The sequence below is a fragment of the Magallana gigas genome, chromosome 6 (genome assembly GCF_963853765.1).
Source record: "Magallana gigas chromosome 6, xbMagGiga1.1, whole genome shotgun sequence".
In the NCBI taxonomy this organism is placed as follows: domain Eukaryota; kingdom Metazoa; phylum Mollusca; class Bivalvia; order Ostreida; family Ostreidae; genus Magallana; species Magallana gigas.
In genome coordinates, this window is record NC_088858.1 from 32,630,661 (window position 1) to 32,652,664 (window position 22,004).

General features: G+C 32.9%; 1 protein-coding gene across 1 annotated transcript; it reads right to left on the minus strand.

Moving 5' to 3' along the window:
- Positions 1 to 6,907: 6,907 nt before the first annotated feature.
- Positions 6,908 to 21,004, minus strand: LOC109617363 (F-box/WD repeat-containing protein 5). The gene is made up of 8 exons (XM_034469029.2): positions 20,929 to 21,004; positions 16,982 to 17,224; positions 16,628 to 16,800; positions 16,216 to 16,411; positions 14,150 to 14,280; positions 13,417 to 13,994; positions 10,056 to 10,259; positions 6,908 to 9,415 (listed from the first exon to the last, which is right to left on the minus strand). Exons 2-8 carry the CDS (start codon positions 17,139 to 17,141, stop codon positions 9,163 to 9,165), a joined length of 1,695 nt encoding a protein of 564 aa, XP_034324920.2. The 5' UTR covers positions 17,142 to 17,224; positions 20,929 to 21,004; the 3' UTR covers positions 6,908 to 9,162.
- Positions 21,005 to 22,004: the final 1,000 nt, after the last annotated feature.

Sequence of the window (22,004 nt, forward strand, 5' to 3'; positions counted from 1 at the left end):
TTAACGCACTTTGAAATTTTTTTTTGAAATTGCGTTGTAACAAGATTCAGAGATTGAAATTATGATTTTCAAACCGCAGAGAATACTTTGAAGGGATGTAACGTTCAGTTCACTATTTGAGTCTAATGCTTTTGAAATATCGTACCATACAAATACACAATATATAACACACAACCCTCATATATTAAAACCGACTCCAGACAAAAACGTTGACCTTATTTAATCATTTTTCTTGTATTACAGATGTTTTGTGGTTAAGGATTTATTACGTTTACTGTTTAAAAAACAACCTTGCATAATGTCCTATTATGTAACGTTAATAAGAAAAGGCGTATAAGCCACATCGCTCACCTGAACTATTATAGTTCTTGTATCATTCTATTTCAAAGTGTTTGAATATATATGAAACTTTTTCATAGACGAAGTATTTAAAAATCTTTGATATTCCAAGTTTTGACAATATATTAAAATAAAAAAAACAAAACAAAGAGAAGTCTACTTTTTTGATATCATATATAAGATATCTTAAGATTAAAATGCATCAACTGGCTAATCTTATTATCCTAGGCCTCAATGTATTAAAGGTAACAAAATTGTAAAATGAACTAAACATAATTATAGAAAGTGAAAGAACGTTACTGTGACCTTGATATGAAGATATGAGGATCTAATACATAGTTTTACATCGTAACTAAACGTAGCATTCTATTTCTTGCTAAGATGTTCATACAATTTTCCTATACACTTTTGTGATGAAATTGTGGGGACCCAGTACTGGTCTCAAGTACAATATTTTGAAATGCTTGCATAATGATCGCATATTGATCTCACAAATTAAATTTAAAAAATTTCATATATATTTGAATTTTGAGATTTGAACACCTATTCAGGAACCAGTACATTGTACTGATCTGGGGGTCACAGTTTTAGCAATTTAGAGTTAACTTTATTTGAGGATGCTTCCTGAGAAGATTTTCAACATGTTCCCTAATGTTTCTCTACTAAAGTTTGAACCCCTCTTGTGGGCCCAGGTTTTGTCTAGGAGTCATGGTTTTAACAATTTAGAATCTTACGATGATTGTATAGTAATCTACATCATTGTAGAATTGTAATTCTTGAGAAGATTATACCAGGTATTTAAACATTTTCCCTGTATATTTCTATATCAAATTTTAAACCCCTCCTGGTCCGGGGGGGGGGGGGGGGGGGGGGGTAATGACTTAGCCATTTAGAAATTACATTATTTTTGGATGATTGTGTGGTAATCACACAAATTGTAGCATTCTAGTTCTTAAGATTTGAGAATGCTTGCGTAGTGATTTCACAAATTGCAGCATTGTAGTGCTATATATTTCTGTGTTAAAATTTGAACCCCTCTTGGGGCCCTACGATTGGTTACGATTTTAAGAATTTAGGATCTTCATTATATATACAAGCTATGCTGTAAATATTGGCATTTCAGGTGCAATGGTTCTTGAGCAGAAGATTTTAAAGACACCCACCCTATTACTGTTTCTTAATTATCTCCCTTTACAAAAAGATAAGGCCACTATAAGAATGCCATGTACAAAGTTTAGTTAAATTTGGTCCTGTGGTTCTAGAGAAGAAGTAAACAACGTGAATAGTTTACAGACAGACGGGCGGACAAAGAAGAAAGACAGACAGACGGACTCACAACAGACAACAAGCAATAAGAAAAGCTCACTTAAACCTTTGGTTAAGGTGAGCTAAAATACGAACAGAATGAAAAAATGCCTAGTGTTTGCACCTTTCGTTTATCAACCTGTTTTAATAAAAGCAGTGTTATGACGTTGTATAACATATATTATCTAATGCAAATATGACAATGACCAGACAAGTGTATTTTACATAATGTCTGTCAAATGAGACATTTACATAATTATGAATATTAGTAATTAATCATAGAGTAAACAATTTCTTTTCATATACTATATCTTTTTATTGTGTAATATTACATATGGTGCTACCTATCTATAAAACGACGGTTTAAAAATATATAGTTGTAAATAGCAGGTATAATGGCTCTTAAACGCCCCCCCCCCCCCCCCCCCCCAAAAAAAAAACCCCACTGATCGGACGAACCTTTTTTTAAAGAATAAAAAAATACCTCTTAAAACTTCTCTATAAACGAAACATCTAGCAGACAAACTGACTGCATGATGAAAATTGACAAGAAAGCTTTTACCTTTACTGCACTGAAGAAAATAAAATGATTTAGAATTAAAAAAATAATATCAATATCTTTGAAACAGCTATTAATCCTTTCCCTTTCCTGAATACTTTCTTGTTCACATATCAAAATCACATACAATTCAAATATATTCAAGGCAACAATATAACACAAATTTTCTGATCAGTGTAACAATGGTAATATAATAAGTATAATATACAAACAATGACTGAATCAAGAGTTTAAATTTTGAAGAAAAAAAGATGTATGTAAGCAAATGCTCACTAAGGATATCTCGCTTCAATGATTTTATACAAAGCAAAATCGACATTTAACAAGAAGTTTGAAATGCCTTAAAAGAGAGCGTGTTAACTTTCAAACATCTGCAAATAATTCTTGCTGAAAAAACTTTGACGATTTTTTTTTCGAAAAGGTAGGTTAAAATCAAAGTACTGAGGAACTGACGGGAGTTGATTTTGTCGATGTTTATTTACTAGTATTCTAAAATCGATGATATATTATTTTGCATGACAAGTACATGTAGTTTCTAATTTGTATTTGAATTACACACATTTTTATAACATGAATTTTAGGACTTTTTCGACAAGAATGTCGAGAAACCCCAATATGAATCATGTTAAATAATATTTAAAGATAAAATTAATTTAATCAAACTATGTATCAGTAATAAAAATATTTCTCGAAAATTGTATGGATCCAAGCAATATTGAACTCTAGTCTCGTTCAACCAAAACGCTCGGCTGACACCGTAAATCTCCGACAAGCAAGAGAGACTCTCTAGCTGCTTGTCGGAGATTTACGGAGAGAGTCGAGCGTCGAGTTTTAACGAGACTATATTGAACTCTGGCGTAGGAATACATACGACTACAAAAAATATCTAAATTGTTCGTACCATTTAAAATCTGACTATTTTCAAGGTATTTATAAATAAGTTTCCTTGAAAGACAATGCTTTAGCATACATTACATCGAATTTATCAATTATTTTCAAGAACTAAGTCTTGTCAGCAGCGATGATTTGTGCTGAGGCCCAAACACTGTTTCACTTTCGGTTTGTCCGAGTAACTGCATAGGAGAGTTGATTAAAATCAACTCCCAAAAAATTAAGCCGTCATTTAACAGGACGTTGACGTCTTATTAATACAAAAATAAATCCCAACATATGGCATAATACTTAAACAAAATTTTAAGCATATAATAAAATTTACAATTGCTGGGAAAGGCGACAGACATTTGTTGAAAAACCACACTAAACGCTGGGTATAGGTCTTTCTTAAAATGCCATAGGATCCTTAAAATTCATATAACATTGCTTCACCGGACAATCCCCTTTTGAAATTATCTTGAAACAAGATATCTGTGTGTCAATTCTCGATTAACACGTGTTTAATTAGTTCTGCAGTAAATATCCCAAAAAGGACGAAGCGTTGAAAAGTAAGTGGAACAAAGGGATTAAATAAATATCAAATAAGGATTCTTTTAATGAACTTATGACTTTTACACCCGTTTTTGGTCGGTACTGATGATTCGACGCTAAAAGGATGCATATGCACATGAGGGGCATAGGCATTCTGGAAGCCGGAAATATAGAACATTACGTTGCAGAAAGACTTAATGTCTCCTAAAGCGTAATATGTCGTTTATGGAACCGATATTTACAGGCAGGAAATTGTCAAAGGAGACTAAAATCGGGACGTCCAAGATGTATAATAGTCCGTGCGGACCTTTATTTGCCCTGTGTTGCCAAAAGGCACCGTTTCCAAAATGCTGTAAACTAAATGATGAATTTCAGAGAGCAACCGGTAGACGGATCTCTTCCCAAACTGTTATAATCAGCCTCCACCAGGCAAATCTTAAAGCTTAGTTGTCGACCAGCCGTACATCCCGTATTAAAGTTGGAGCATCGCAGAATTTGCCTACATTGGGCAACAGCACACAGAAATTGGCAAAAACGTCATTGGCGATCTGTTCTTTTCTCTAACGAATCGCAATTTTGTGTTGACTTCCAAGATGGCAGAAGACTTGTTTGGAGATCAAAAGGGGAAAGATACCAGTATACCAATTGTTGCATTTCTGAGTATGACAGATTTGAAGAAGGCTCGGTGATGATTTGGGTTCCCTGACAGGTTTAAAATACCGAGATGATATGCTTCATCCTATTGTTAGACCCATTACAGATTTGTCTGGGAGTATTTAATCGAACGATAATGTTTGATCTCACAGAGCCCAGATCGTAAACGAGTACTTGGAAAGTAAAAAAATTCAGCGTAAGGACTAGCCTAGCCCCTCTCCAGACCTTAACCCAAATGAACATGCTTGGGACACTCTTCAGCAACGCATTTCAGTTCGTCCAACACTATCTAAAAATCGTAAAGAGCTTCAGACTGCATTGCAGGAGAACTGGCAACAGATCCATCAGACAAGCCATGCGCGGCTCATGGACAGTACTAGGGCTGTTGTTGCCTTGCGGAAAGGTCATACAAAATACTGCCAACACTGAATTGACCCGTCTCAAAATATCTGACTGTCAAGTCTATACCAAACACAGGGTTTTTAAGAGTGAACGTAAGTAACGATCTTTGAGCAAGATTATATACCAATACATTACATTTAATAAATAATTTTCAAACTTTGAATATGAAGGCTGATGTTTTAAGAAAATGTGTATTTGGTTTTCTGTTGTAGATTACATGTGAAATATATTTTATTTGGTCAACTTACATTATAGGTACATTTGCACCCGTTCTTTTAATAATATTTGACATTAGTTATAAAACAGAATGTAACAGCAACCAAATACGAGCTCATATACTAGTACTCATGTGTAATACTTAATGGCTAATGAATTTTTCTACAGTTTTCGGAGTTTGTTTGACGTATGGGTAGGGTAATAAAAAGACACAGCGATGTAACAATAATACTAATGTCTGTAAAATCAGACTTTTACATAACTTATTTTGATCAAGTTTACCATAAGGATGAAACGTAAAAATACTGTATTCAATTCAATTCAATTCTTATGCAAACTATCAACTTATAAAATGATAATTTATTTTTGTCCATTAACCCATCCATGTTTTTACCGCAAATCAGAACGATTCCAATTAGGAATGTCAACGAGTACTCGAGTACTCGACTATCGCTCGGTCACACCGATCATCGACTAAAATTTTCTTAGTTGATTATTCGTTATAAAGTGAAGAAAGAAATTCAAAACATTTTTTTCATTATAACAGGGCAGTTTTGGGGCTTCGAATAAAAATAAGGGTTTTCTTTTCTCGGCATTTTTTATCACGTTTCACTTTGCTGAATCGAAAGGGTGTCCCTAGTATGTATTTAAGCGGCTACAAATTGATCTCTGTTGAATTTGTAGGTGAAATTATTGTTTTGAATAGAAGTTCTTATGCAAACATGATTGTATTTAAGGAGATCAATTTGGGGGTCTCCTAAAGAGTTATTTATTGGATAAGATGTTTTTATTACTAGTAATCAAAAATTGAATCATATCAACTCAAGGCATTTGTTGTTATACAGCCTTGGTATGGCACGGCACGGGACAATGGCTTAACCTAAAACAAGTCACAATTGATTTGCCTACGATGATATAAAGCTCAATTATGTGTAAGCGTCACAAGAAAAGGAAAAAAGCTAAGACATTAGCTAACAGAAATTGAGTTAAAAGTTTTTTTTAAATTTATTTGAAATCAAATGCATCTATAGTTCGTATTGTCATAAATTTTTAAATTATTATGTTTATTATGGATAATGGTTAAGATACAGTGTATGTGACAGTAGAATAAGGTCACACAGTTTCAAATAAATGAACGAGTATTCGTCTATCGCTCGACTAAAGGCTCCGATTAATCGACTAATCCAACCGAGTAAAATTGACATCCCTAATTACAATACATCCCTTACATCAATACAGTAAAACTCGGTTATAAAGGTATACATAGGATGTACTCCGCTACATCCGTTAATTCGTTAAATACGTATCAAGGATTTCGCATGCATAAGTATTGGTAAAATTGCAGTATATGTGTGTTTCAGGAACCACGATTACCGCATTGAAAACCTTTCAATTATCAAGTTGAGGGATTTATGAAACAAATGCATTCAAATATATTTGCTGACAAGGTTGTTGTATCGACCATAAAACTTACGAACAGATGACTTCAATCGAGAATGCCGATTGTCCTTTTTGATATAAATTCATTTTTATTTGTTTTGTCTTATCTGTAGGTTTATTATATCCAAGTTCGCTATTAACGAAAATTATTTCTTTTACAAGGATACATTTTTGATTGGGATCCAAAAAATATAATCTCTGATTTCGCTGAAAATGTGCAAGTTCTTCACGAGTTTTACTATACTAAAACATCGTTATACAACTACATGTACTTGCTTTATTTATCATTTCGCTATTGTCGTAACAACAAACTGATAATACTGTCTAGAACCTTTTGATACAAATACCATTTTAGAACACTAGTTTAGCATTTAGTCTATTTACGTATTTTTTCATCATTTTCGTATTCCAGGTACCCTTTTTAATAAATGTTTTATAAATGAATATCTACGCTGTGTATGTATATATAATATAAACATATCAAGTTGTAATACACAAAACAATTATTAATTGGTAATTGACAGAATATCATTTTTTTAATTACTAAAAGTTACAAGAAAGTAAAAATAAGCAAATAACTGTTTATTTTATATCAGTAACAATTTTTTTTGATATCCATCAATTTAATATCTATCACAGCAACAAAAGATGAAAATCATTATACATTCTGGTGTTTACATTTTGTTCTAGCATTGAAGATAAAAAAAAATTTATAATCGATATATGGATATATAATTGCAAATCATGAAAACATTATTATCATAAAGTTTACAAGATTTAAAGCAAAACCTTGCGTCCAACTGCATGAGACATTAATTAAATCATTTTTAGAACAATTTTTTTCCTCAGGTGACTTGTATAAAAAAATACATACACTGTCTTCGATTCTTACAAGCTTGAGTTTTATTAAAAATAATGATATGTCACAAAAATACACAAATCAATTTTGTACGGAGTCATTTTTAGTTCTTTCTTGAAGGGCATACATGTAGTTTTTCTTTTTATCACACAAAATCTTTTCTTCAGTACACATTATATACTGAACATACACTAATATAATTATATTAATGCACTTTTTTAATTGAAACGCGATATTTTTACGGTTTTACTCCAACAAGACCTGTACCATGCATTCTGTATTTCTATGTATCAATATACATATTCAGTAAATACTCTTTTCTGGCCCCTTCTGAACCATTTACATTGTGGATTATTAGTGGTTCAAAAATCTCTTTGAAATTCGTTGTGTTGCTATGAATGAAATTAAAATATTTTTTAAAAATGTTCAAAAAGTACACTACTCACCTAATCAACACTGTGTGGTTATAACGAGCAGTGTTTGAAATAAAAAATAAATCCAAAGGAAAAGGTACAAAACAGGAGCAGAGCAAATACGGACCTCTACAAAAATTAGAGAAGATCAGGTGCCATGGAGGAGAGGGCATACTCTGCTGACCGGTCACACCCGCCGTGTGCTCTTTGTCGTTATTGGGAACAACAGAAAAGCTGTCAATGTGACAGCAAACCGGGTTTTCTTTTGTATGAACATTATCTATAGTTCATATGTCAACCCTGAATTGATGAACACTACCTATCCAGGGAAATGAGGGTACCCTATATGCAATACTTTACCAAAATATGACTAAGTTCAACAGGTGTATTTTTTTTAAAATAAATCATCAGAAATCAAAATCCTAGCATTAAGAACACATCTGATATATGTCCAATTCATCTGCAGAACAATAACTTCTTATCTTGAAAACTGTAGGAGGAGTTATCCGTATAACCGTATAGGGGTACCCTATATGCAATATTTCGCCAAAATATGATCAATATAATTTTGCAATATTTTGCCCAAAAAAAGATTAAGTTCAACAGCTGGTATTTTTTCATAAATTATCAAAAATCAAAATCCAAGTAATATACACATCTTTGATATATATGCAACTGATCAGCAAAACATCAACTTCCTATCTTAAAAACTGTAGAAGAAGTATCCTTATTTTTTCTTTGGAAAACCTGTTTATAAACTACTGGATATAAGTAGTTTGAAACAGAGTGGGTTAAAATTTCAATAGCCCACACTAATTGATAAGCCATATTAAAAGAACTTGTAATCAATATAATTAGTATTAGAATATGAAAATTAAGAAGGAAGATAATTGTGGTTACTTTTAGATTGTAAAGTTCTTCTTTTGAAGAAGAGTTCTGTAAAAGACAAAGAAAAATATTCAAATTTAACAACTGAAATACATGTATATAGAATTTGTTTTTACGAAATACTTTATAACTTACTCATTCATATCTAAAAATTTAAGGTGGCATGGGACACCTCCATGTTATGATGAACTATTTATTGAAATAAACAATATTATTAAGTGTAATTCTATGAATAGTTTCCTTTCCTTTATTGACATTATACAGTTGGTTAGAGGGTTCATTACAAATATGTGAGTCTTGAGTTCGAAATCCGCAGTGGATTTTAAATTCTTTAACATTATCAAAAAAATTTACGTATTTTTGGTTAGATATTGGAAAGTTTGAAAATTCTAAACCGCTAAAGATATCTTGATTATAATGTTAACTTTTATCCACAAAAAAATCATCTAAATCCCCAGGTTTTTTTTGTTCATGATGTTTTTGGCAAATTTCTCATACCTAAGCAAAATCTTCTTATGCTATTCTTGTATTTATCCAAATGATTACATATACCTGTATTGTTAAAAAATCCAACTGCTTGTATCAATATCTTGTTTTGGTACATTTAATCTGGACATAATTTAAAATGCTACTGAGGAAAACGGAAATAATTTAAAATGTTACTAAGGGAAACAACTTGTGCAATTGGTATCCATAGGAACCAGGTCTTGTAATCTCTTTAATTCGATAAGTCTCCTTTTTGACCTCCAAATATGAATGACTCCGTCATCTCCTCCGGTGACCACACACTCGCTATCGGTCGGACAGAATGCAGTGCCATTGATGACAATTTCTGGATTCTCGCTGTGAGGTAGATGACCAAGGAAACAGAGGTAATTTCTGTCCCAAAGGAAAGCACGACCATCCTCGCTGCCACTGAAAATGCCAATCACTAATATAACATACACGCGTTCTGATATACGTTGCCGGTCCAATAGATTGCAGTCTATTGACCGGCGGTCCAATAGATCGCAGTCTATTGACCAGCGGTCTAATAGATCGCAGTCTATTGACCGGCAGTTCAAAATAGTCGCAAATATTTAATTTGTAATAAAACAACAAAATTCCTTTAATTAGGTAATAAATTAAAATATTTGAGGAATCTCTGTTAGAAGGCTTGATGGTCAACACATTACTTATCATATCTTCTTAAAACTTTTCATACTATTTCTTATGCCGTAAACTAATACTGTTGTGATAGAAAAATATGGAATTTTTAAAATAAAATTTTCAATATTTCTCTTTATAAAAAGCTGTTGTTATAAAGGAGATAAATAAAGTAAAAAAATGGCTATTATCATCCAGTCTTTCTCCTATTGTAATAAAAGCCATATACTAAGGTCCACCACTCCCCTACCCCTCCAAAATATAAAAAAAAAATTCTATGAATAAACCATTAAAACTAATGACCAATTCATTCGATCCCTTTAATAAAATAAAATTAACAAATTTTAATTTTTTTGGGGGGGTGGGGGGTGTTAAAATCCATATGAGCAATATTTTCCTCTCCACAAACCTGACAATATAATCCTGACTGATGTCCAGACAAATATACCAAGCCGGATAAGAAGAGGAAGCCTTGTGGCCACGTAAAAGGTTCTTGGTATGGGACTTGGTGACAAGATTAAATTTGTCTATTGTGATGTCGGGATCTATTACAGGGTAACCCTCATCATCCAACTCGTCAGCATGGTAGATCCGATAGTTGAAGTACAGCTCTCTGAAACATTTAGCACATGCGCCATGAATAAAAGAAGAATTATCACAACCTTTTTATTTTTAAATATTAGGACGGTTTGATTTTAAATAAGTTATTCTAAGTGTGATCCCCTTTTTATCTGTACAATATTGTCTTTGAGGGAAAATGGTTTACCCACTGGAATATATCTACATGTAATTCATCTTAATGACTTTTTGTCCCAACTTATGTTTTACAAGTAAAATTGGCTTCATCAATTTTTTTTTTTTAAGTGATGTGACATACACAGTGTAACTAGTGAAAAATAAGCTAACTGCACATTCAAAATAATAACACTGTCAATTATTGACAAAAAATGACAAATTAACCAAAAAAATCGAACTACTGCATTGCGACTATAACTTCAAATGCTCCAAACAAGTTAGGCATATATAATATTATATAATATGTATGCATGTAACCTATAAATGAACCCAACTATTATTTTATTATTTTTGAAAAGGGAGTGTTTATAAATTTCGATAATTAAAACATGGAACTATAGTCTTGACATGAGAACCAATTTAATAAGAGCTTGGACTGTGGGTAGTTGTGTCAAACAACAATTAGACGTAGGCATGTCTATTTCATCGCTAGCCACTTAGCCATGGATCTTTGAAATCGACAAGATTTGTCTGGCTTTTGAGCTATGACTATGCAATAGGTGGATATTTCGCTTGAAACCAGCGTCATTTTTAACTTGTTTGACGCAAGAAATAGAGAGCTCTGTCCTACTGATATATAAATATAATTATGCCTAGAAATGATTATATTCCTGCAAGCCGACAATTAACACTTAAAATTCATTCAAAACAAGATATTTTAATGAGATCCTGAAATGAAAAACAACCTATATGAGATCTTAAAACACGCTGGTAAAAATATTCTAGACCTTTAATGCATATTAAGAGCACATTTAGTTAATATCTAGCTGATTTTTAGCAAAGATTAGAGTAAATTTACCCCCCCCCCCCCTCCAAAAAAAAATAAAAAATTCCGAAATAAGTAATAATTCAATATAAATTGATAGGTAAAAAATTAGTACTTTTTTTTCAGAATTATGTACATGTTGTGTTGTAAAAACAAATAGCAAAATGCTTTTTTATGGTGATCATGTTGGCTTTGAAGGTATCATTGAAGAACAGAGCTATATTTCTATCAAGGAACATTAATAAATAAATTTATATGTATACATGTATCAACCTAACAGGCTCTGAACCACCTTATTCCTGTCTCTGCATGAATTCCGATATTTTGGGAGGAAAAAAACCCGGACATCTCGTAAGTTTAGATGCACAATTTAAAGTAATATCTATTTACATTGAAGTACACATATTTTAAACTGGTGTCAAATCTCAGGTGAGAGCACCTTCTAATCAGTGTGAATGGCTGTACTTGCAGATATGAACACTCCTAAAGAAATTCTTTATAGAGATGCACGTGTTGTTTTCATGTGCAGGAAGTAAAAAATTAGTAGAAATTTACCTTTGTTTAAATATTGAATTGTTTTGAGTTGTTTTGAATGCCCCTCTGTGAAAATTCTTGTAAATAAATAAAATCTATTCAAAGTGTCTTCATCACTGTTCCTGATCCATATTAATTTTTTACTAAAACTTTGGAGCTAATAAACATAAACAGTTCACATTCATTATTTCTTTGGTAGAGATCGATCTAAATTGATTTGATTTGCTTTATTTTCAATATCAATTTTTTATAAAGTACATATTACGTCAAAAAGTGTGGATTGAAGATGCCAAGTCATACACAATTCTGTATTTGATCTCCTTCTGCTTTCAGTATCATTTTGATTACCTTTGTTAACTACCTGGTGGTAGAAATCCAAAAACAATGTTTATACTAACAAGATTTATATGGTGGATGCCAGAGAAATCTTTCAGGATCACGTCAATCATACGCAATGCTGGAGTTTTCAACTTGGTTCAAAAGGTTCATTTTTTTCAGTCTGTACAACTAAAATTGGGGAGATATTGCAAAATGCGCTTTCATTTCATTTGATAATTCAATGATGGCAAAGGCTATATATAGCATAACTTATCAGAAATCTGCACATGATATTTTCTCTTTTCTAATAGAGAAAACCAATGTATTGTATCCATTCTTAAAGTTTTTACTAAACATAAATATTTAATCAAATTTTTTGGAAACTTTTAATAAAAAAGAGCAAGAGGCCTACAGGCTTTCAATGTTAACCTTTACCATGTAGATGGACCTGTCATAGGGTCTAAGAACCATTTTAACAAGAGCTTGCACTTTGAGTAGTTGGTGTCAAACAGCATTGTGATGTAGGCCTGTCTATTTCCTTGTAGGCCACCCAGCCATTGCTCTTTGAAATCAACAAGATTTGTCTGGCTTTTGAGCTATGACTATGTAATCGTTGCATATATAATTTCACTTGAAACCAGCGTCACTCTATGTCTCCATTTTAATTAGTAATCTAAACCCAATTCGAAGACTCCTCTGACTGTTCCTTCTGCTTTTATTATAATTGTTGTTTGCAAACATTTTGTAAGATTTAATAAATTTTTACTACGAACACGCTTATAATGAATTGACGCTTACAGCGAAGTGGTTTTTATTCCCCGTGACTTTATTACATGTTGTAAAATTTACAGATATAACAAATTTCGCTTATAACGAAGTAAAATTACCTGTCCCTGGGACTTCGTTATAAGAGTGTTTTACTGTACAGGGTTGTTTTCGCCTCTTGTAATTTTAGCCCTTCTACACTTGAAAACATATTCCCGCTGTCTTGCATTGACCCAGGGGCCATGAATTTTCAAAATTTTGATAAAAGGCTTTATAGAGATCCTAACCATGCATCTACTTTATATTCCACATGTGTGGGGGGTAAAGAAGATTTTTTAAAATTTGGCTTTTTCTTGCATATTTCGCCTCACCTGTGAGGCCCCAGAGATTGTAGATTATCACATTTCAGAAATTAGATTACTCTTAAACTTATAAATGCTTCAAATTGACCCTGTAGTTTTCATGACCAAGTTAAAAATGTTAAATTGCTGTGGAAGACACAGGCTGCACGATGATGGACAAAAACCAATGGCAATAGGGCACCTGAGTCACTCAGATGACCTAAAAATAAGAAACATGCTGCAATACATACCTTTGATCGGGTGAAAGCTTCACTCCAGATATGTAATACTTGTCGAATAAAGGACGGCAAGTTGGTTTATCAAGAACAGATGCTCCTGGAAGCTCAATTGCATTCTGAGTACCTCGAGAACTTCTACCCAACTGACCTTGATTCGACCTATCTGATGTTCCTACCGAATTCCTCGTTATTCTACTACTGGCAGTCTTCAAAAATTTGGCACGACTTGGTAATTTTTTAGAGTTTGTTTGTAATTTAGCATTTCTTGCATGAATTCTCTGATGCAGGTCTGTTGCATCATGAACTGCAAAAGCAGAATGTTGTTCACAAACAAATATCATCATTTTTCGGTGTTTGTCACAACAACATGCACAATTTGTTACAGAATTTGCATTGTTATTTCTCTGATTTTCTGGATCTTGGGACTTTAGTGTTTTGTGTTGGTCACCTGACTGATCATGTGACTGGTGCTGACAAGATGGAAGATCAGCAACCAATAGGTTCATTGTATGGTGATGATTTGTTTCAAAACTGTATACTATCTGGCCACAGTCTGGCTCATGTACATCAAATGGTTCCTTTTCTTCTACCTTTTAAAACACAAAAATTGGAATCAACAATTCTAAAAACTTGTATTCGAGCAAAAATCCCATGCCCATCTCACCGTCCCCTCCCCATTACCATTAAGTTAGCTATGTTCCAAAATTAGATTTTAATTCTTTAAGCTTTTAATTCATTGTCTGACCTTGAAAGCTTTTATATGCAGAATGTTCTGCTGGTTCTCCACTACGTAACCACCTAGAACAGTGGTGTCATCATACCAGTCCGCAAATAGCTGAGGTGGCTCCATTTTCATAGTCTGTATCAACTTGAAATCTGAAGGGACAAAAATCTGTTAAAATCAAAAAGCCTCTGTAACTGATATTGCCAGTGCCACTAATGTGTTGAGTATAAGATATAATTTGGTGGCTAAAACTCTAATTGTAATATGTTTACTGTTACGACAACAACAATTTTTTTTATATAATTAAGAGTCATTAGTACATTTATTTTCTAGTAGGAAAAGTGTTTCAATAAATCTAATACTTTTGTAAAGAAACGCCACTTTATACAGTGGTAACAACGTTATTGTTGACAAGCCAATCGTGTTAAATAGTTCGTGTAACGTGGGTGATCGTTCGTGTAACGTGCGGGATCGTGCGTGTATCAGGAAAAATAGTTTGCGTTTTTTACCGTGCGTGTTCGTGCGTGATCGTGCGGTTTTTTCGTTTTGTAACTTTTTTTACGGAATGTCAGGATTTATTCTTAAAACAACGACAAGTATTTTTTGTAAAACAATGTGAATTTTAAACTTTTTTTTATAGAAAAACATTGACAGTTGTTAGCATTCATTCTCTTTTTCGTGGTTAAATACATTTATCAAGTATTTCCACAGCTATTTCAATCATTTGTTTGGTCGAGTTAGTATTGCATAATGTTATAGTCAGCCTATATCAAGCATCCATTGTGTCTTCACACATAATTTTAATCATATTAGCAAGAGCGACACGTTGAATGAAAACGGTCAAGCTTACCCACTCCCCGTTTTAAACTAAACGATTATCTCCAAAGTTTTTCTTTCAAATGAGAATACGATACGCATTCCTATCTGGTTCATTGTGTAAACATTTGTTTTAAATAATTTTTTTATAGACGCTTTAAAATTTAGAATGAATAGAAATTAATCAATTATGTACTGTAAATAATGAAAATATTCTATGTGTAAAATCGAAATTCTATGGAACAAGGTAACAAATTTACCTCTATCCCGCATAATTAAATCGTACGTAAGGGACCTGAATTACATAAACAGTCAATTCGTATGTAAATAAATTCATATAGTTAATGCATTATCTTCAATTCATTTAAACTTAAGTTATTATTCGTTATGGAGATAAAAATTTAATTTGTGTATGAATCATATATTTTTTTTGGATGGATGTGTAAATTGTTTACTCGTAAAATATAAAACAGTGCATTGCTACTGTATATGCCGCTTTTCAATAAAACACAAACATAAAGCAATACAAATTAAAGCAATATGTTTTCTTAATTCTAATCTTAAAAATTAATTTTGATTTTGCGTGTTTAATGGTGTAAAATCGTTCGGTTGCGTGTTTTATCGTTTTTGTTCGTGTATCGTGAAAGTTCAGTAAGTTAGTGATCGTCCGTGTATCGTGCGTGATCGTTCGTGTATCGTGCGTGATCGTTCGTGTATCAGAATCGTGCGTGTCGTTTGTCAACAATAACGTTGCTACCACTGTAATATGTTATCAAATATTGTATAAAAGCAAACTGTCTTTTGGTTCTTTTTTGCTTTCTTTTTTATTTCAAGTTCAAAGTCCCGCTATAAAGTGCAATGCACATATATTCATACATCGGTACATCAATAAACAAATGAATTAACATCTGTACTACATAACACATGTTACATAATTTGATTGGCTTAGAGATATACCAAACACATGTAATAAACTTTTTTGGCAAGATCATAATGACTTGCAAAACACTTAATGAAGTCATATGATGTTACATTTAAATTTTTAACTTTCTTTTGTAAATAAAAAACACAGTCTTAATTTCATACACATTGATAGATAATTAAAATTTTTTGAAATAAACTCAATACCATAAAAATTCATTAATTACCATTTATAAATAATTCATGCTTTGATGTTTTTAATAAACCATTTTAGATGTTAATTATTCATTCTTTAATTCTATTTCTATTTACTATTAAATGTATTGGTTTCAAAAGCAAAGCACTCTAACCATTCAATCTGAAAATGGCTGCCCTTCCTGAGGTGCTTGGAAAATACATTTCTACATTGCCCTCAAACTGCACCCCACAAACACATAGGTATGTATCACTTTTGTTGAATATGGAAAACTGGGTCATATTCCAGCCCTGCAACAGCAACATCTTGGCATTGCGTTTTAACTTGGTCGGGTAACCCAATTCCCAAACCTATGAAACCATGTCATAAATGAAATAGAGAGGTCAGATGCCAATGAACTACATGTATATACATTGTAGGTTATTGCAATTTTTTCATTCTATATTAAAATTCATACTTTTTTTGGATGCAGATCTATTGTAAATTGTGTGGCAATGTCTGATCCCATTTTACCTACATATAAATCAATAGTTAGAAGAATTTAAATGAATAATTATATTTCTTACTTTTACAGTGGCGTCCTTCGAGGTTGTACAGAACAGCTTTCCGTCATGGGAGAAGCTGACATCCAGGACTTCATCGGAGTGCTCCAGTAATGTTTCGCTGAGGTGTGTTGGAGTCTCATGTGTCAAGCGCTGGTACTCATTCCGCCATGAAATTTTCCCAGGTGGTAAAGATCCTTGGCAAAAGTTTAGGATGTTTTTGTTAAAATTTGTTTCACTTTCCCAAAAATAGTTTTGTTTCAAAAATGTTTTGAATTATGACATTACAAAAACAAAACACAACTTGGAAATAAAAATACTTTGTGGCCATTTAACTAATTTAACAAGCAAGCTGAGCTCATGTCAGTGCATGCATACCTTTTATTTTCCACAATCTCTGAACAAGTTGTTTCCAAATAACATCCTCTGTTGCAATGCGATGCCACAGTCGACATGTCAAAAACACAGCACGTAAATCGGAGGCCTCCAAGTAACTAAATATATTTTTGAGCACTAGCTCAGGTGCTTCCTGCCACATGATCAGAAGATGGAAGCATCTGGTTAGCTATCAGTTTGATAGAAATTCTCAATATATGATTTCTGGTGACTTCCCTGAATACTCTAGCAAATGACAGAATTGCCAATTGTAAATTAATTTGATTCATGTATGCATCAATCTACATCTATGTCATGTTATTGATCCATCCAAATTTAATTTTTCATTTTTTTCCCCAAATACATGAAATATACAATGCATTTTTTTTAATGGTAGAACATATGTAATGATGCTGATTAATGATGATCATCTTTTTTTTTAGAAATTAGATTTTCTGTATTAATATGGTGATGGCATGAGTATGAGTATGATGCTGGTGATGGTGAAATGTTAGATGCAGAACTGAATTTCCTGTGGAGCTTCAGTTCTGCAGCTATAAATGAAATGACTGCTGCAGTTTTACTTGAGTTTCTGTTGAATCAATATTGGGGTTGAATTAGAAGACAATTGTATAGTGAGAACAATTCATTCTTTCTGCACCACAAAAGGAAATAAATGTGATAATACATAAAAAAATTTATCCTCTGACCTCTAAACACTGCGATCTTGCCCCTATTTACACACCAAAATGGACCCTTTTAAACAAAAATACTTTAATATTTTAGCTAAAAGCTCCAAGCATGGTCTGTATGAAAACATTTAAAAACATTTTTGTCGGAAAGACTTTTATTACAAACTTAATAGCAATTAAATAAAATTGTTTATGGTAAAACATGTTTATAACAAAGTATCAGGTATGGTCTATTTTTACAAGAGTGGGCTTTGTTATAAGAATTATTTGTCAGATCAATCAAGTTTACAACATGTAATAGAGTCACAAGGAAAGAAAATCAATTAGCTGTAAGTGTCAATTCATTATAAGCTTATTCGCTATAACTGTGTTTTACTGCATTTCAGTGCAAACAATCTACATGTATCTTTACCACAGAGACAAGCACACAAGATTCTGCACTTTTTAAGAAAAAAAAATTAGAAAGTGTGAATGTTTCAATTTCTATCTTGGGTGTGTATGATTAATAGAACTGTTTTCATTGACTGTATTTAGGATAATTTGAAACATTAATGCGCTCATATAATTCTCAAAAAGGCTTTCAATATGGGGATGTGGCGTACGTTAAATCTATGAGAAATTGATGTAAACAACATACCCCTGCTTTATTAATTGAGACAATGCCTAATTACAATGTAAGAAAGTAAAAATTGAAATTGATATTAAAAAACCTAAATGTTTGAAGAAAGGGATAAGGCAATGACATGTAGAAAACCTTTAGTTTGATTCTTTCGGGGCCAATTTTATAGGTTTAGAGGATTCATTCTTTAATAACAAAATCTGCTGACTGTTTGTGTTTGTTGTATCTTTTTCGTTTAAAAGATATGTTCGTTTACTTTATCAATGTTTAGGCCTATTTTTTTTCACTCGCTTAATATTTACTACGTATCGCATAGCCCCCTAACTCCGTCACTACCCTAACTCCGTCACTTTCGGGAAACTCCTCGCCGTTTGAAATCAAGTGCGATTATGACATCATTTTTTGCATGTCAAAAATCTTCAATCAAATGTCAACAATTTACAACGGTTAAATTTAAGAATGTGTTTAAACATGACAAAACTACACCTTGTTCATTTTATGCAACAATAATTGCGTGAAATCAGCTAACACTTTTTCAAGGGTGCACTAAAATAATGATATTTCTGACATGCGGGTCCATTTGATTATTTACAATGGTCAGTCATTTTAAGAGAGGTCAAGATGAAACATTTCACGTGTAATTTATTTTTTATTAAGGTTATTAATACATTTTTTTCAGTCCGCAATAGCGTTTATGCACTACACTTGATGATAACGTCAAATCGCTCATGCCGTAATATTTGCCTAATACAGGGTTACAGATATATACGGTATGTCGGTATTTACAATATTCTACATTTATTAAAAATGTAATAAATAACATAATCATTAATTTATTCATTACTGATATGATATATTTGAAATATGTAAAGACAGAAATCAAACGGCACCCATACATTCTGAAAAGGTCTTTGTGATTGTTGTTACAACGACCCATTTTTTAATTCTGGCGATCATTTCACTTTGATGAAATTAAATACAATTTAAATTGTATACACCGATTTACTTATTTTAACTTGGCCTAGATACAAGTTGAGTTTAAACTAAATTGTTAGTGTGTCTTTCTTCCCTGGCGTATCATAGATCATGTGGGTGACGGAGTTAGGTTCATAAGTTATGATAGCACATGTGATAAACGTCGTATTCAGGAGGGCTTATTTGAATAATAATAAAAATATTTCTGTTAATAATTTTATAAATTATAACGTTTCAGTTTATATTTAGTGGCTGCAAATGATAAATACAGCAAAAAATAATTTATATTTAGTGGCTGCAAATGATAAATACAGCAAAAAATAATTTACAGAGAAACGCGGAATGTTTTCTGCTTATGGTGACGGAGTTTGGGTACTCGGGGATATCTCCGTTAGGCCTAAAAAAAAATTATTCCTGTTTCCCGCGCCCGACCGACCCTATCTTTTACCCTCCGACCCTAAAAGTTTTTTTGTGATCATGGTGGTGATCGGTAACTTCACCAGAATTTCCTCAGAAAGAGAAGTGAAGCTGACCAAGTCTTCTGAGTTCATAGTCGTGTAAATTAACCTCACTGGCAAAAGAATGATAGAAAATTAATCTACAGACATTTTTACTGCATAAATATACCTTGTGGTGAATAACTTGCGACTATCTTACCTTCAGCGGTTATAAATACGGGTGATGCAACAACATACTGTATATTGGAAATTACAAAAACAATGTTTATTACTTTAAATCCTGATATTACAGTTGTCAATAACCTGTTATTAGTTAATAACTGCATTAAATGTTAAAATTATCATAAAACTGCTTTCTATATTATCTTGAGAATTAAACAGAACCTCTACATAACGTACGGTAGTAAGTGGGTCAAAGGGTTGGACTAATACCCCAAATACACGGAAGTACAGAGTGTGATTTAATTACTCATGTTGATATTGACATTAAGCTAATACAATACAAAAATATTTATCCAGAAAAAGATAAATAAATTCATACACATGTAGATTAAATTTTGCAAATAATATTAGTTTTTATTTTTAATTAAAAAATTAACCAATTTTTTTTCTTTACCTGTTGTTTTCTATACATTACATGCATCAACAATACAAAGACCTTTGGAAATTTTAAATCATCTATTTACATACTGAACAGTGGGAATATACATCTCTCTCATTATTACACACATGCTCCAAGTTTTTAAAAATAAAATATTTTTTAAAAATAAAAAATTTTTCCTACCTACCTACCCTAATTTTTTTGGTCAAGTGACAGGAAACAGGAATATATTTTTTTTTGGCCTTATGTGTTTGCCAGGCAAGCTTTGCAATATTTGTACAAACAGTGTACGTTCTATTTTGGAGAATCTAGTGTAATCAGTTCAAATATTTCAGAAAGATGTTGCACTCGCCCCATCGGTTGCACCGTAAACATATTATTTTAAGGGGAATCGGAAAGTGAGGGAACAAAAAGACTGTGACGAGTCCTACAGTGGCTAATGTAAATATTTTACTTCCAATATTGCCAGGCAACATGCTTGGCATGGCGTACCTGCTTTAATTTACTGAAGATAAACGCAAGCAGACATGTTTAAGCTTGAATGCAGATCAAAGATTGAGAATATTTTCGCAAGAACTCTAAAAGAGTTGAAGCGTACAGTTTACCTGTGTCCAACGGGAAATTCAAAGCTGTCAATGGTAGAGAGTCAACACCGGATTTTAGTTATGGCAAATAAAAAACAAAATGTTAAAATGGGCACTCTTTTATCCGGAGAGAGAGAGAGAGAGAGAGAGAGAGAGAGAGAGAGAGAGAGAGAGAGAGAGAGATTTTTTTGAGGTCAGCTGAGTTATTCAGGTGATCCTATTTCGTCCGTCGTGCATTGTCCAACTGCTGTCCGACCGTAGTGCGTTAATTTTGACTACCTCTTTGAAACTTTTTTTTTTGGGGGGGGGGGGGGTGTCTGTCATTATATAAATGGTTCTGTACGTAAAGATGTGACATATCTAAAAACTTTGAATATAGATTTACATTCTTTTTCTACTGTTCTCACTACTGTTAAATAATTTTTTCCCCAAATAGTTAATACAGTTATAAGATAGTGCATGTGTATGTACATATGCGTATTAAACACTATATGAATTAAATTATTAGCATGGATTTTATTTATTTTAACATGCATTTACAGTTACTGCAGATATAACACCACATGAACACAGACAGGGTACTTAAAGGTTAAATGACGAAATTCAACCCTTTAACAATTAATTTAGTACCTGTAAACATCTTGGTGGTATAGATGCGTGATGATCCCGTCATCAGGTGGATCCTCCTTCCTCGGTTGTTTCGGCGCTGTCCACTACAACCTCCAGAGGTGCGCCGACTGGGGTGATCAGCTCCCAGCCCGGGACCATCCAGCTATCCGCCTGTGAAATGATCTTACATTCACAATTGCCTCTCACTGTCTTCCCCACTGTCCCTCTCTTCTTCTCCACAACCATAGCGATGCTATTTCTGCCTCTCTGCTTAGTCGCCCTATGAGCTGTCTTCTCTCCGATGACTCTCAGGGCTCGCCACAAGGATTGTCCAACAAAGCCCCGTGTGCCAACCTCCACTGGGAAACACCATACTCTCCACCCTCTCTCCTGACAGTCTGCCACAAGCTCCTGATATTTCCCCATTTTCCGCTCATATGCGTCTTCCATTCTCTCCTCCCAAGGAACTGTCAGCTCCACTATAATGA

Excerpts from the sequence above, each read along its gene's own strand:
- LOC109617363 (XM_034469029.2), bottom strand. The coding sequence starts at position 17,141 with ATGTGGCAGGAAGCACCTGAGCTAGTGCTCAAAAATATATTTAGTTAC. Across the intron at positions 16,412-16,627 it reads CGAAGGACGCCACTGTAAAA|GTTTGGGAATTGGGTTACCC; the intron begins GTAAGAAATATA and ends ATGGTTTCATAG. Across the intron at positions 9,416-10,055 it reads AGTCAGGATTATATTGTCAG|TGGCAGCGAGGATGGTCGTG; the intron begins GTTTGTGGAGAG and ends TGGCATTTTCAG.